This window comes from Xenopus laevis, chromosome 2S, assembly GCF_017654675.1.
Source record: "Xenopus laevis strain J_2021 chromosome 2S, Xenopus_laevis_v10.1, whole genome shotgun sequence".
NCBI lineage: Eukaryota > Metazoa > Chordata > Amphibia > Anura > Pipidae > Xenopus > Xenopus laevis.
Window position 1 is genome coordinate 61,912,464 of NC_054374.1, and position 15,100 is coordinate 61,927,563.

Genomic DNA, 15,100 nt, shown 5'->3' on the forward strand with positions numbered 1-15,100 from the left:
GTACCTATGATTCTGATCAACTAAGCGATGGAGAGTGGCACTTATATTGTTGCACGTGCATAAACATATATTTATGTCCTAGAATTTACCATGGACCAGTAGGACAGGGAACAACATACATGTCCTGCTAGGTCAGTGCTTGTACATGTAGTTTAGAATAAGGGTCCATCACATCCTTCCACACATAATTTTGATCACCATTAACTTTTACCTGATATTGACAGATTCACTTATCTATAACCTGCTTTCACAGGCACTGCATGGTTTCTCTTTATACCAATTGTTAATTTGAATAGCATTTGTGTATTACCAGGGATGGGGAGGTGACTTGTTATGGGGGTGCGGCCCATATTTTCCATTATTCAAAAAGATTGTTTAAAAAAAAATAAAAAATTGTACAGGGCTTGCTCGAATATAAAGAGCCATTGATTCCACGCTGCTTCTTGTGTCTTTACACCAAGCTGGTCCACACTTTTAGCCTTCCATATAGCTTATAAAACACTGTAAATAACACATTTATCTTCAAAGCATAGTCAACATAGTCAGTGGCTTTTTGTATTGGTTATCTTAATACATGCTATGCTCAAGCACTGATCACTGTATTTCAGCCAGAAGATAAGTTTACTAGGGTATTAAATAACCATTGTTTATTTAAGGATAAATGTCATATGGCCACTTGTACCATGGGCTTAAATTGCTATTTATTGATTATGATGCATGTTTTTCTTTGAGATTAAATTTTGGGGCAAACACAAAATGCTACTTACCCACACACATAAAATAGGGTATACAGCTTTGTTGCATCAGTCATAAAGCTGTGTGACAAAGTAAGAACTCCATTAGCACCCACAGAAAGTGGATCCAAAGCCTGGATTCCAGTCTGCATAACCTGAGAGAAGAGCCGTTCCACGCATCGTCGACAGCCAACACATGGGAGCAGCTGAGAAAGTGCATTAAATACTTCACGAGACGTAACTGTCAAGGCAGCAGTAAGATCTTGTTCTGTCAACATTTTATGGTGCTAGAAGATAAAAAAAAATTATTTAAATATGTTGGCAATTTTTCCTTTATTTCAAATATGCAATTATATAAATTAACTAAAAAAAAATACAGACTCCCCCCCCTAATTGTCATAAATAAATAAGACACACCAAATTTAATAAAATGCAACACTAATTTAAATCATTAACCAAATTATTGACCCTAAGTCACTTTGTGGCTACCTAAGTCACTGTCCTAACGCACACCATCCATTAGAGGTTCAAAAATGTATATCACATACCTGGGTGCTACCCTAAGAAAACTGCATTATCCATAGTCCAACGATAAAGGTGCACACCAGGATTTTACAATTAAAACTTCATGTTTATTAAATAAATTTAAAACCGGAACCGGCTTTATCAAGACAAGTCTTAGTGAAAGACCGAAACGTTGGCTGGTTCCGGTTTTAAATTTATTTAATAAACATGAAGTTTTAATTGTAAAATCCTGGTGTGCACCTTTATCATTGGACTATATATATATATATATATATATATATATATATATATATATATATATATATATATATATATATTATATATATATATATATATATATATATATATATATATATATATATATATATAGACACACACACATATACATACATATACATACACAGCATCTTAAAAAGGATATGACCTCAAAATGAAGATATGCTAACTTAAAACATCTGAGCACTTTTTTGTAAATTACATGCATTTTCTATACTTAGTGGTTTCACAGATATTAGCAGTTTAGGCTTCCCAGATTAGTTCTTAGCTATGTAGGCTTTGTCAATTTTATCAGCAGCATGAAGACTGGGATTGGTATACTAAGCTTTAGTTTGTTTCACAGAATAGGGTATGGGGTTGGTTTTCCCAAAATTAGTTTTATGTCTATAGGTCTGCTAATTCAACTGCTTTATTGCAATACAATAGAGGGCTCAAACACAATTTTGTGTCATTTTGTGTCTGACCATCTGGGCTTGTTGCAAAAAGAGGTGGGATATAAGCACAGTACAACCCCCAATTTAGTTTTTCAGGGGACCAAAATGAAAAAGGTGTATAATGCAGGCATGTAAAACCAGGGCTATGTATTATACATAATATATTGGTGGTACATACCACAAAAAAATGGTGCAAAATGCACGTAGGAGATGATTTATCAAGGTATGAATTTGATTTTTTTCACAATTCAAATTTTTGTTGCACAAATTTTAATTCTAATATAAAAGAAAAGGTGTTCTTATATAGATTACCTGGATAAACTGCTCAAGTTGTACTGTATCTATCTGCTGCTTATCAAGATTTAACATGTTATCAGAGAATTCCAACACCATCTGAAATAGAAGGAAGGAAACAGTCAACAATTAAAATTAAAAATTAAATTTAATATGTTTACATCTGCAAAAAAATATCATGTTTACAAAAGAGAAAATCTTCAGAAAGGTTTTTTCACCCTCCTAATGAATATCTACATTATAAAAAATATCTGGAAAATATATTTAAATTTAATACGTTTACATCTGCAAAAAAAAATATCATGTTTGCAAAAGAGAAAATCTTCAGAAAGTTTTTTTTCACCTCCTAATCAAAATTTTATTTCTACAACTGTTCCGGTTTCCATTTACCAACACAAATTTATTTAAAATTTCAAAATATCTGGAAAAAATCACATTTGAAATTTGTTTCCAAATTGTGCCCCAGGTATGCCCTCTGCCTTTTAAAGCAGGACACATGTATAGTACAATATTAAGAAATTGTATGTAGTGCTTGCATTCGTCTAGGGGAAAAAACAATAGGGCAGAGCAGTGTTTCATTATTACAGAGAAACAGGAAATCATTGTTAAAAATTTGTATTGCTTATTAGATAACTGATCCCATACCTGTAACTAATTTAAATTAATATGTACAAAAAAAAAAAAAAATTAAATTTAAAAGAAACTAAAAACTGGAAAAAGTTCCTGTACAGGAAGAATTAACAGCTGAAGCTGAATTTGTCTGGCTGGTGCACGTTAAAACAGTTTTACCCAAACAGGTTATGTGGCTTTTTTTTTTCTTTTTTTAGAGTGTGGTAAGAAAAACAGAACATGGGCGGTAAAGAAAATTAGCAAAACAAATGTTTTTCTTCTTGCTTTGAGGAGGTCTATAATTCCTGTAAAGATTAACCTATTTAAAAGGGTCAGTATACCACCAACTTTTAACATTTCAAAGATTAGGTGCTGAATCTACATTTTAACCGTTGTTTTAATAAGAAAATATGAATGGTTTTGTTATTTGGTGCACTCACCTGGACCAAATCTGAAACAAAAGTCACTTCCTAAACCCTGCAGCACATCAAAAAAAGAAAGTTTACCAAGACACCTTCTATAAAAATAAAACCATGCCTTCTCCCCAGCTACAGCCTGTTAGGCTTTCAGATAAAAGTTTAATATATATAAGATTCTCAGTAGCCTGCTGATGTGCACAGCTGTATTATATCAGCAGACATTCTGATATTACATTAACTGGGAGAGGAGAGATGGCTGTACGTGTCAAACTGGGCGGGAAGTGATGCAATCTCTGGTTGGAGTACTGTTTTCATTTGTGTGTCAATCCATGGAAGGATTGCGCTGCCTCATTCAAAGCTTAAAGGAAAACTATACCCCCAAAATGAATACTTAAGCAACAGATAGTTTAAATCAAATTGAATGACATATTAAAGAATCTTACCAAACTGGAATATATATTTACATAAATATTGCCCTTTTACATCTCTTGCCTTGAACCACCATTTCGTGACTCTATCTGTGCTGCCTCAGAGATCACCTGACCAGAAATACTACAACACTAACTGTAACAGGAAGAAGTGAGGAAGCAAAAGGCACAACTCTGTCTGTTAATTGGCTCATGTGACCTTACATGTGGTTTGTATGTGTGCACAGTGAATCTTACGATCTCAGGGGGCGGCCCTTATTTTTTAAAATGGCAATTTTCTATTTATGATTACCCAATGGCACATACTACTAAAAAAGTATATTATTATGATAATGGTTCATTTACATGAAGCAGGGTTTTACACATGAGCTGTTTTACTCGGTATCTTTTAATAGAGACCTACATTGTTTGGGGGGTATAGTTTTCCTTTAACTGAAGAAATCAGGAAGGTTCCATCTACTTTCTCTATTCATCATAACAACAGGTACCAATGACTGTCTTGGGTTAGTTTTCTTGAAAAAAAAAATCAAAAAAAAAAAATGCCTGTATAGTGCCAGCACACGGACATGCGTGAATGTGCACAGGAACGCGCATCACATGCCTCTAGATGAGCAATTGTGGTTCAATATGAAAGTGGCCCTCCAAAACAATTTTATATCCCCCCAACATGTCCCACATTTCCACAGCTCTCTTGACATAAAGTGTATAAAACTGTATTCCTTTACTATTGTCAAAGTAATTATGGGTGATTTCAGTTATCCAAACAAACTTATTTATGAACTCTATTATTCTTTAAGCTCTATTGCATGATCATTTCCATATCCATCTTCCACCCAAGAGAAATCTCTACCTATAATACACTGACCCCAGTTAGTCATCTTTACTGCATAGCTTTTTTTTCTGGCTTTATATAAACCCCCATCTGTTTTATTTCCTCTACCCCTCCTAAAAAATGGCAAGAAAAAAATCTTCAATGTGACACATTAGCTGTAATTTATAACTGTAGAATTTAATTTGCCATGGGACCATTTACACAAACAGTTATCGGTCAGTTGTTGTCTTCAACATACTGTTGTCAGCCTTTTCGTAATTCAGAGCTTTCTGGATAATGTGTTTCCAGATAATGGCTCTCATACAAGTACAGAAGGGGGCACCAACCTTTAGGGTAGGGACACACTGGACGATTTGTCGCCAACGTTTTTAAAAAGCAAATTGCGGCGACATATCGCTCGTTTTGTCTCTGAACAAAAACAAATGAAAGACGCCAGCTCCTGTGCGCACAGCGCGTTTGTGAATCGCCTGTAGCTCCAAAACGCACTGAGACCCTTTTCCGAGCGATTTATCAGAAATAGCATGTACTTAGAAAAGCACTGAAATCTCCTAGACACGCACACACATACAGATAAGTAGCAGCAATTGTATTCAAATTACAATGTGAACGCAATGACGCAAGAACGCAAGCACGTAAAGACGCCAGGTTACATCGGGAAGCACAAACCGTTTCCGGTTTGGGTGGAGCACATACCACACAGAGTAATGGGATACAAATCGCTCTGTGCCAATAGTCGCTGTGAATCGTCTGTTCAAAAAAGACGATCGTCTTGTCGCCACGATTTATTTTTTTTAAAACGTTGGTGACAAATCGTCCAGTGTGTCCTTACCCTTATTACCAATAAGCGTCATGCAAAAATAGTTGGGGGGAACAACACAAACATGCAAAACACTGCTGAGGGTACCAAATAATTGCTGTGGTTGCCTATTTGGTAGCCCCTATGTGGACTGGCAGCATACAGAAGACTCTGTTTGGCAGTACACCTGGTTGTTATACAACCAAAACTTGCCTCCAAGCCAGGAATTCAAAAATAAGCACCTGCTTTGAGGCCACTGGGCGCAACATCCAATGGGTTGGTGAGCATGATGTTGCTTAAGAGCCACGGGTTGGGGATGATGGATGTGCTTTAGTATGAATCTGTAACATACAGATATTCAAAAAAAGTGTTACCACAACCCTTAAATCATACCCCAGCAGTAAAGATTACAAGCAAGAGAAATACGCCCATGTGAGGTCATTGTTAGGACAGAAAGGTAATTCCTTTCATAAGAGAGGATCACTATTTATGTTCCTCCATTTGGGCTGTCATATAGTTGAATTTGCTTGTAAGATCTGCAGCTTTTTTGTTATTTAATACAGGTATGGGATCTGTTATCATGAAAACCAGTTAAGCAGAAAGCTCTGAATTACGGAAAGGCTGTCTCCCATAGACTAAATTTTATCCAAATAATCCAATTTTTCATGATTTCCTTTTTCTCTGTAATTATAAAACAGTACCTTGTACATGATCCCAACTAAGATATAATAAATCCTTAACGGAAGCAGAACCAGCCTGTTGGGTTTATTAAACATTTACATGATTTTCTAGTAGATTTAAGGTATGAAGATCCAAATTACGGAAAGATCCATTATCTGGAAAACCCCAGTTCCCAAGCCTTCTGGATAACAGGTCCTATACCTGTACTTAGGAGACACAGTGACCCACACTAACAGATATTATGTAGTAACCCATAAGCAAGCACTAAGCAACAAACATTAAACAGCATTCATACAAACGTTCCTCTGTTTAAAAAATAAAAATACATAATTTCAGATGATTACAGTATGGTATTTGCTATTATGCATAAAAAAGCAGTCTATCCTTTTGCCTCAATTGGCACAGGTTTCATTCCATGCAAGAATAATTTGAAAAGGAAATGTATTTATATAGACCAGTGGTTGAGGACTTATTCTTTTACCTTACCAAGAAAAAGGATTATAGAACTATAAAACATTACAATTAATTTTGGTCATACCATCCCAGAGTTCTAGATGTACCAAAACTTTATGATTACAGATTTGGCCTGTGCTTGCAGCAAGTATGGTAATGAAAGTGCAATGTATAATCAGTAGAGCAGATTACCAAGAACAATAAATATTTTGCTGGAAAGCTATTATTTACATGTATTAGGGATGCACTGAATCCCTATAACATAAAGGATGTGGTATATTTTAAATATTGATATAGCATGGGTTTTCTTTGCCACTTCTGATGGACAGCAGTTCTATGTCACAGCTCTATGCCACAATCTGAATTACACATGTTTTTCCATAGAGGAATCCCTCCTCCAAATCCAGAAATTAGCACACATGTAGTGTTCTTAAAAGGGAACTATCATGAAAATAAAAATGTAATATGAGCTTTAATTCATGGAAATAGGAAACTTTATAAATAAAGTTAGATAATGCTGTGCCATTTCAGAAATCATCAAGTTAAGTTTCACTATTAATAATCAAATGTATATTGATGTATATTAATAATCAAGTTATGTTTCACTATTCCCTTCTAAGCAATATTTTTTCTATACGTGTCATTATTATGAAAGACAGTTCTCTCATTGTTTAGGAAAAAGAAGCACACACCAATGAGTTATCGGAGCTAAATATCCAACATAATGTAACTTTGACTCCTAGATAAGGAGATACAAAATGCTGATTGGAGGAAAGTGACAAATAAATTATAGAAACATCACCAATTTTTTAACTTCATTTTCACAATAGTTACACTTTTTTAACAACTGTTTTAACTTATAGGGATATTGTCATGGGAAAACATGTTTTTAAAAAAAAAAAACAAAAAAAAAACAACGCATCAGTTAATAGTGCTGCTCCAGCAGAATTCTGCACTGAAACCAAATTCTCAAAAGAGCAAACTGATTATTTTATATTCAATTTTGAATTTTAGGAGAGGGGGGTGATATCACTCCAACTTGCAGTACAGCAGTAAAGAGTGACTGAAGTTTATCAGAGCACTAGTCACATGACTGAAGGCAGCTGGGAAACTGACAATATGTCTGGCCCCATGTCAGATTTCAAAATCTAAAATAAAAAAAAAAAATCTGTTTGCTCTTTTGAAAAATGGATGTCAGTGCAAATTCTGCTGTAGCAGCACTTTTAACTGCTGGGTTTTGAAAAAAAAAACATGTTTTCCCATGACAGTATCCCTTTAACGGTTTTATCATTCAAAAAATCATGAAGTGTAACAGAAGACAATACTTCTACTGTAAAAAGACAATGGAGACATTTATCCTGCAGCTGCACTCCAAGGCTTTGCTCTGGGAAAACCAAGATATAGAGTGGTCACCAACATGGAAAGTTTTGTTGTACAGAAGGCTCTGTCTTGTGGGGGGGGGAGAAGTTCCTAGTGTTAAAAATAATAAAAATTAATAATAATAATAATAATAATAATAATAATATTTCTTGTTAGGGACTTCGCCCCTCATAACTATACACAATAAATTCAAATTCGTTGCAGCTTTTGTTGAGAAAACTAAAGTGCAAGGCCTTTAATTTCAATGAAAATCACATGTATGCAAAACTAACATATATATCTAACATATATTATAGATCTGAGGCCACTAGACATAAAAGACTACTCAGTAAGTAAGTAGTGCTCAGCAGTAGAGCGGACCACTAACACCCAGATACAACAGAATGCTGCTCAAAACAGTAGAACACATTTCAATAAGCTGATATAGGCCTCAGTTTTGCTAAATCATAAAACAGATCAAACTGCTAGTAATTCTTCTGGATTTCCCAGCTGGATCAATGTCTCTTCCCCAGATAATTAACCTCGCACCTTGTGTCTCATTTCCTTCCCCTTTAGATTGTAAGCTTTTTTTGCACAGCTCCTTCCTCACCTTTTGTACCAGTACTGGTTGTTATGTATGTAACTCTGTATGTTATATCTATGTAATTTCTTTGCATAGGCACATTTATTTTACAGCGCTGCACAATATGTTGGCACTCTAAAAATACATGTCAATAATAATAATAATAATAATAATAAAAATAGAGACAGCCTAAGAGGAATGAAAGCAAATTGCACCACTAATTATCTTGTGTAAAAATAATGCTTAAAAATATAAATTAAAAAGATACAATTATGGGATGAAATTATTCCTTTAAGAATAAATCTCTCCCCTGGTCACCGGGAATATATTATGGATACAAATTAGGTGTATTTTATTTCCTGTGAGTATAAATAATAGATTGCTACATTGTATGTAATGAATAGAATATATCCATGTTGGCTTGTTCTACCATTCCTTCTAATGTCGCCATGACTTTTAACAGAAAAACCACAATGACACAAACTATTCAACAAAACATAGTTTCCATTAAAGGGAAAAGACTCGCACGACAATCAGTAACAATCGTCTATGTTTTTCCGTAGCGTCTGGCCAATGAGGTTGCAGTGAGGCCTGCATGATTCTGCCTTGCAACCTGCCTAGAGGCCATTGCTGCCTATCAGTTTTCCTGCTACGCCTTATCGTAAAATGTCTGCTTACTAGCCAAATCCTTGTGTGCCGGTATGGTTAAAAGAGAAGGGCCTCACTGCTGGAACCTGCCCTGTGATAGAGAAGCCTCTGGGTGCTTTGACGCTCCTACCTCGTCCAGCTTGCACAACCTTTGCCTCATACGCTGTACAAACTTTGCAGGGCACAGCAAACGTCTTACCGTGAGCGAGTCGTCGATGTACAGAGGCATCTGCCGCTTTTCAAATGGATAGTCTTCATCGCTGTACTTTACAACTGCCACCAGCCGCGCCATCTCTTCTTCTGACACTTTACCTGGTCCAGCCTGGAACACAGAAGCGAATTCAGTGCCGTAAACAGCAGGAGGATCCTTCACCAACCAACCCCTCTTCCGAGATCTGTTTATCCGAAACAGCAGATTCAATATTGTTGCGCCGCACTACAAATGAAGAGCCCCACACAGCGGCCCCAAAATTAAATTCAGTAAACTCGCTTTAAACATTTCCATGCATGCTAACCTGTGATTTTGGTTTTTGAACGACTATATTGTAAGCATTTGATAACTGGCCCGTACATAATAGCGAATCTGCTAAAGCCGAAAAGAATCAGCTTCCGGATCTCCTCCCCTCCCACTCCGAAACTTTATTCACAACAAATCTGAAGTGACATTAACAGAAAGTTCCAGTACGGTAGCTTCTAGTTCCTGTATCTAAAACGAACCTCCTGATGACGTGGAGTAGTGCGCACCATATTCTAGAGGCTAAAAAACGGGAAATGCCGCAACCAATTCAGGAAAAGGCGCGGGAGAATAAAAAAGGGAATACAATTTACAATGGATTAGTTAAAAGAAGTGTTTGCTGGCAAAAACAGTCAGTGGTGTAGGTTGTTGTCCTATGCAATACTAGACAAGGCGCCACTTCTTCAGGGATTAAGGGGGTGTATACCAACCAACATTTTGACAGTAAAAAGAGGGACAAAATTTTTTTTCGCACTGTAGCACAGCGAAATGTCTGACCATCCCTCCTTTCTGTGGCTACAGCCCCTAATTACCATATTCATTTTACAAAATTTGCCAGGTTATGAAAGTTTGAAAATATTTCTCCTTATGTAAACTGGTTTTTTTTGTGTCTCAAAATTGTTACAAAGTATCTTATTTGCACCTGTTAGCTGTTCTGTGCTCTCTGCAAAAAAAGAAACTGTTTCTTTTTCTGGCTGTTCAGTGCTACGAAAATAGGGACTTTCCAGTACAAATGGGGGACTGCAGATTGAGCTATCAAAAGAGGGACTGTCCCTCCAAAAAAGGGACAGTTGGGAGGTATGGTGGGAGGCACAGTCTACATTTAGGGTTGCCACCTTTTATAAAAAATTTTTGCTGGGGGCAGGGCCTCAAATGGGCGGGATGTGATGTCAAAGGGGTGGGGCGTAACGCCAAAAGGGGCGGGGCCACATAACAGAGACCCGCGGACGCTAGAAGAGGCAAAAGAAAATGTAAGTTGCAGGGGATTGGGGGCAGGCCGAGGGCTCCTTTTGATTGTATTACAAATTTACCGGCAGCTACATTGCCGGTAAATTTGAAATACCGGCCCCGGCCTTGGCAGGTATTTTATCGGCTAGGCCGGTAAAATACCGCCTGGGTGGCAACTCTAGCTACATTCGAAATGTCTCTAAAATGCTGGAACAATTCAAGGAATTGTTAAGTGTAAAAATAAAAACTGGGTAAATAGATATGATGTGTAACATAATAGCCAGAACACTACTTCCTGCTTTTCACTTCTCTTGGTTTACACTGACTGGTTACCAGGCAGTAACCAACCAGAGACTTGAGGGGGGGCACATGGCTCATATCTGTTGCATTTGAATCTGAGCTGAATGTTGAGGATCAATTTCAAACTCACTGAACAGATATGTCCCATGTGGCCCCCCCTTCAAGTCGCTGACTAACTCAGAGTTAGAGAGCTGAAAAGCAGGAAGTAGTATTCTGGCTATTATGTTAGACACTCAGTCACTCTAGCCTTTATACATTACATTTTTGGCTAACTAACTATATTAGAAATGTTTTTTATTTTGCACAGCCTATTTATACAGTTTTTATTTTCACACTGAACTGCTCCTTTAAGAAAGTGGACCTCTAGTATTCTCCCCCCACTTAAAGGGTCTAGGCCCAAAGTTGCAGGGATTGCAGTCAATAGGGAGCATGACTTATATATAGCTCTGAGATTCACTAAAAATGGTTGTTTCTTCCCCTTGGCCAGGGGAACTAGGCAAGGATGTCCATTGTCTCCGCTCCTATTCGCAGTAGCGATTAAACCCCTGGCCACCTGCCTCCGTCAGGCCTCAATAGAGGTGGGACTAAAACATGGTGCATTAGAGGACAAACTCACTCTTTATGCAGATGACTTGCTTCTCTTTTTAGAAAACCCAGGACCCCTCTTGCAAGAGACCCTTAGTATTATTGAGAGATTTGGTACCTATTCCGGACTTACCATAAACAAGTCCGTTACCACACAGGGTCTTAAATGGATCAACAGGTTTAAATATTTGGGCATTACCATCTTAGACCCTGACTAGTATATCTTAGACAATATTGACCCAATTACTGAACAATTTAGGAATGCAACCAATGTCTGGTCCCGTCTGCCTATTACTCTCTGGGGCAGAATTAACCTATATTAAATGGTCTACTTGCCCAAGTTACTATATAAGCTGCATAACTCTCCCATATGGATTCCTGTGTGGCACTTCCGCAAAATTAACTCCATCTTACTCCCCTTTGTGTGGTCTAACAAGTCCCCACGCATTACCTGGACCTCATTAACAGCCACACCTGATAAAGGAGGCTTGGCTCTACCTCATCTACGCTTCCACTTTTTAACTAGCCAACTTCATCATATTCAAAGCTGGTTCCACAGTGATGTGGAGGACCCCTCTCTTTTACTTTTGGCCTCCAGACTGGGCTCCGTGGAGGCACTTAAAAATATGCCATATAGACGGCTGAGAGATTATGACAATTATCCATCCACAATATCTACTCCATTTAAAGCATGGAGGATAGCCTGTTCATACACTGGCCACAAGCTACCTTTAATTTCCCCCTTTCCGCCACTGTGGAGATCTCTGCAAGACTTTACTTATTGGCCAGAAAAAGGTCTTAAACTTCTGGGAAACATTTTGACAAACCAGATATTTCCCACTTTTCAACAACTGAAGGCACAGCTTAAAGAACCAAAACTACAGTTTTTTAGATACCTTCAACTACGCCAAGCCTTTAAAGCTCAGTTTTTCTCCTTGGAGATGGCATACAATACTCCCCCAGTAGAGTTAATATTCCGTGACCCAAAGAGGGACAAGCTGACTTCCAGGCTCTATCAGAAACTTATAGGCACAATCCCTCCACCATTTAACAGGGCCTAGAGACGCTGGCAGCAGGCAATTCCTGCCCTCAGCGAGAAACAGTGGGATAAGGCCACTGACTCACTCTACTGTGATTTAATTTCCATGCGTGATAGGCTTGTTCAAAATAAATGTATCGACCAATTATATATAACCCCGATAAAGCTCCAGAAAATGGGTAGAGAATTGGAATCCAGATGTCCGGAGTTAGAAGCATCATTTTTGCACCTGGCCTGGCACTGCCCCCCAGAGCAGAGGTTCTGGAGGGAGGTGGTACATTATTTGGCTGACAACCTGGCGCTTCCCCAGGTGCATTCCCCAGAAGCTTGCCTACTGGAATTAGTGGAAGACCTTGTGCCCCTGAATAAGACCAGAACACTAATGCGGGTTACACTGTATTATGCTAACAAACTGGTGATAATGAACTGGATGGGTACAAACAGCCCCACTCTTACCCAATGGGTCAATCTAATTAACAAGACTCTTCCTTCCATTAAACTCACTTACTTGACTAGAGGGTGTCCGGATAAATTTGAGAGAATATGGAGCCCGTGGCTGGACGTTAACTTGATAGAAACTCTTAATGTGGATACATGTAACAATGCTTCGGCTCGATAAGGCGCTCACATAGGATGTCGCATGTAATATAGTAGGAATGTATGGTGTTGCATAACGAATTGTACATATGGTCCCCTCTGGTGGCTTCTCTTGTAAGGGCCAATGGAGACATCGCATTTCTTTGCTCAATTTTAATTGTGAACCGAGTTTGTGTTGGTTGTATAAATCCCCCTCCCCCGGTAAAATAAAGACTTAAAAATGGTTGTTTAGTGGAGGAGTAGATGTGACCAGCTCTGGGATTTTTGTGACATCCTTAGTCTGAGGCAAGCCTCTACATTCTTTGCATGAAGTAATTTCAAAATAGAAGGCCAGGCATTGTTACTTGGGGGTGCCAAAAGTTAGGCACCCCAAGTGATTGTATCTACTTACCTGACACCCAAGGAAGGTGCACCAATCAGGAGAAAACTGCAAGGGCCTAGGGTTATTCCAGTGAGCACCAGTGAACCATACCTCACAACATTTTGGGAATAGAAAGAGGGACAAAAAGATTTGACCATGCCTGTTTTGTGGCCACACCCCTTAATTACCATGTTAATTTTACTAAATTTGGCAGGTTATTAAAACTTTAACACATTGTGGTTTTTATGTGTTATTACAGTTTTGCTAATGAAGGTGAAAAGCTGCAAGTCACAGTTTTCCCAAGAGACCAGCTTATTTTACACCTGCCACGTATTCTGGGCTCTCTGCCAAAAGCCAATTATGTTTTATAAACTTTGTATCTTTTTTTTCTGGCTGTTCAGTGCAGGAAATCAAAGAGGAAGTCATTTCAATAACAATCCGGGACTGCAGGTTGAGAGTTGGGAGGTATGAATTTCAATATTGGCCCACCTTGATGGCCAAATAGGGCTACGATCAGCACATCTTAAGGCTCTGAAAAACAAGTGGATCTTTCTGAGAAAAACAGGACAGTTGGGAGGTATGCAGAGTAATAGTCTTCCTGCTTCTTCTTTCTTCAAATTTCTCTCTTTTTCACTCTACTGAGTATGCGCAGGGGCAATTGGGAATTGGGAACCTTGAACTTTCAGTGTCAACATATGCTTTTTTTGCTGGATACATTTTGGGGGAAGTGTGTGTTTGTATGGGTGTACTAACATTATTTATCAAGAATCAAATGTCAGATAAAAACCCTCAAGTCAACCACAAAAACGTGGGCTTTGCCTACAACATATCCCATTGACTTCTACATGACCTCGCAAGCTTTTAAGGAGAGGAATTTTTACATTAGAATTTTTTAGGTATTTTTTTTGCTTATTAACTCACAGACATTCGAGTTTTAGAAAATATAACTTGAATGTGTGAATTTCGGTGCAAAATAAAATTTGAATCGTGGAAAAAACAACATTCGATTTTTGATAAATCGGCCCCTATATTCTGCAGAATAGAGTTCAGGGGATGAGATCCCAAACTGACCAGAATGTTTTAGAAATAACAGAATTTCCAGAGAGATTGATGGCTACATCCTGGCAGAAAAGAGCAGTTGTGACCAAAACTTGGAAAATGTGCCTGCAGCTTCTGTGCTTTCATGTTTACATAGATTCACTAGGTCTGAAAGAAAGCTGAGAGATCATCACAGAAATAAACGATGTTGCTGTATCCCTCAGAGAGGAGGGGGGAGATAACAGAAAGTTTATATAGTGTAGTAATTTCAATATTAAGTAAAACACACCCACAGTGTCCTCTAAAACTTACTAAAACACTTCTTTTACTGTGATGCAGAAAGAACATACACTTGTGTGTTAAGTTAACTTATTCACCATGTGTGTTCATTTATAACTTTTTCACCCTTATTTTAAACAGGAAGAAAAGAGAACAGGCAGGGGTGGGTGGGTCCGTAACTAAGGGATAGTGAGGTTAGCAACACAAATCCGGATTGTTGCTTTCCGGTGGTATTATATACTCACAAGAAGCGAGTTTCAACTAATGTGAAACACAAACAGGATGGTCTCTCATCCAGGCTCCTTCTTCCTGAATCTCTTGATGGGGAGATAAAACAGATATCCTGTGCAGAAGCAGAAACATTTTAA

At 37.9% G+C, this 15,100-nt stretch overlaps 1 protein-coding gene across 3 annotated transcripts in view; it reads right to left on the reverse strand.

Moving 5' to 3' along the window:
• The window catches only part of ggnbp2.S (gametogenetin binding protein 2 S homeolog), a 32,043-nt gene extending 22,308 nt beyond the window's left edge, over window positions 1-9,735 (reverse strand). The window contains exons 1-4 of one of the 3 annotated variants that reach the window (XM_041583200.1): window positions 9,587-9,735; window positions 9,271-9,393; window positions 2,282-2,362; window positions 768-1,021 (exon numbers count right to left, since the gene is read on the reverse strand). In XM_041583200.1, coding sequence (XP_041439134.1) covers window positions 768-1,021; window positions 2,282-2,362; window positions 9,271-9,363 — 428 coding nt within the window. In that variant the 5' untranslated portion in view covers window positions 9,364-9,393; window positions 9,587-9,735. 3 annotated transcript variants of the gene reach the window in all.
• Between the last annotated feature and the right edge of the window lie 5,365 nt (window positions 9,736-15,100).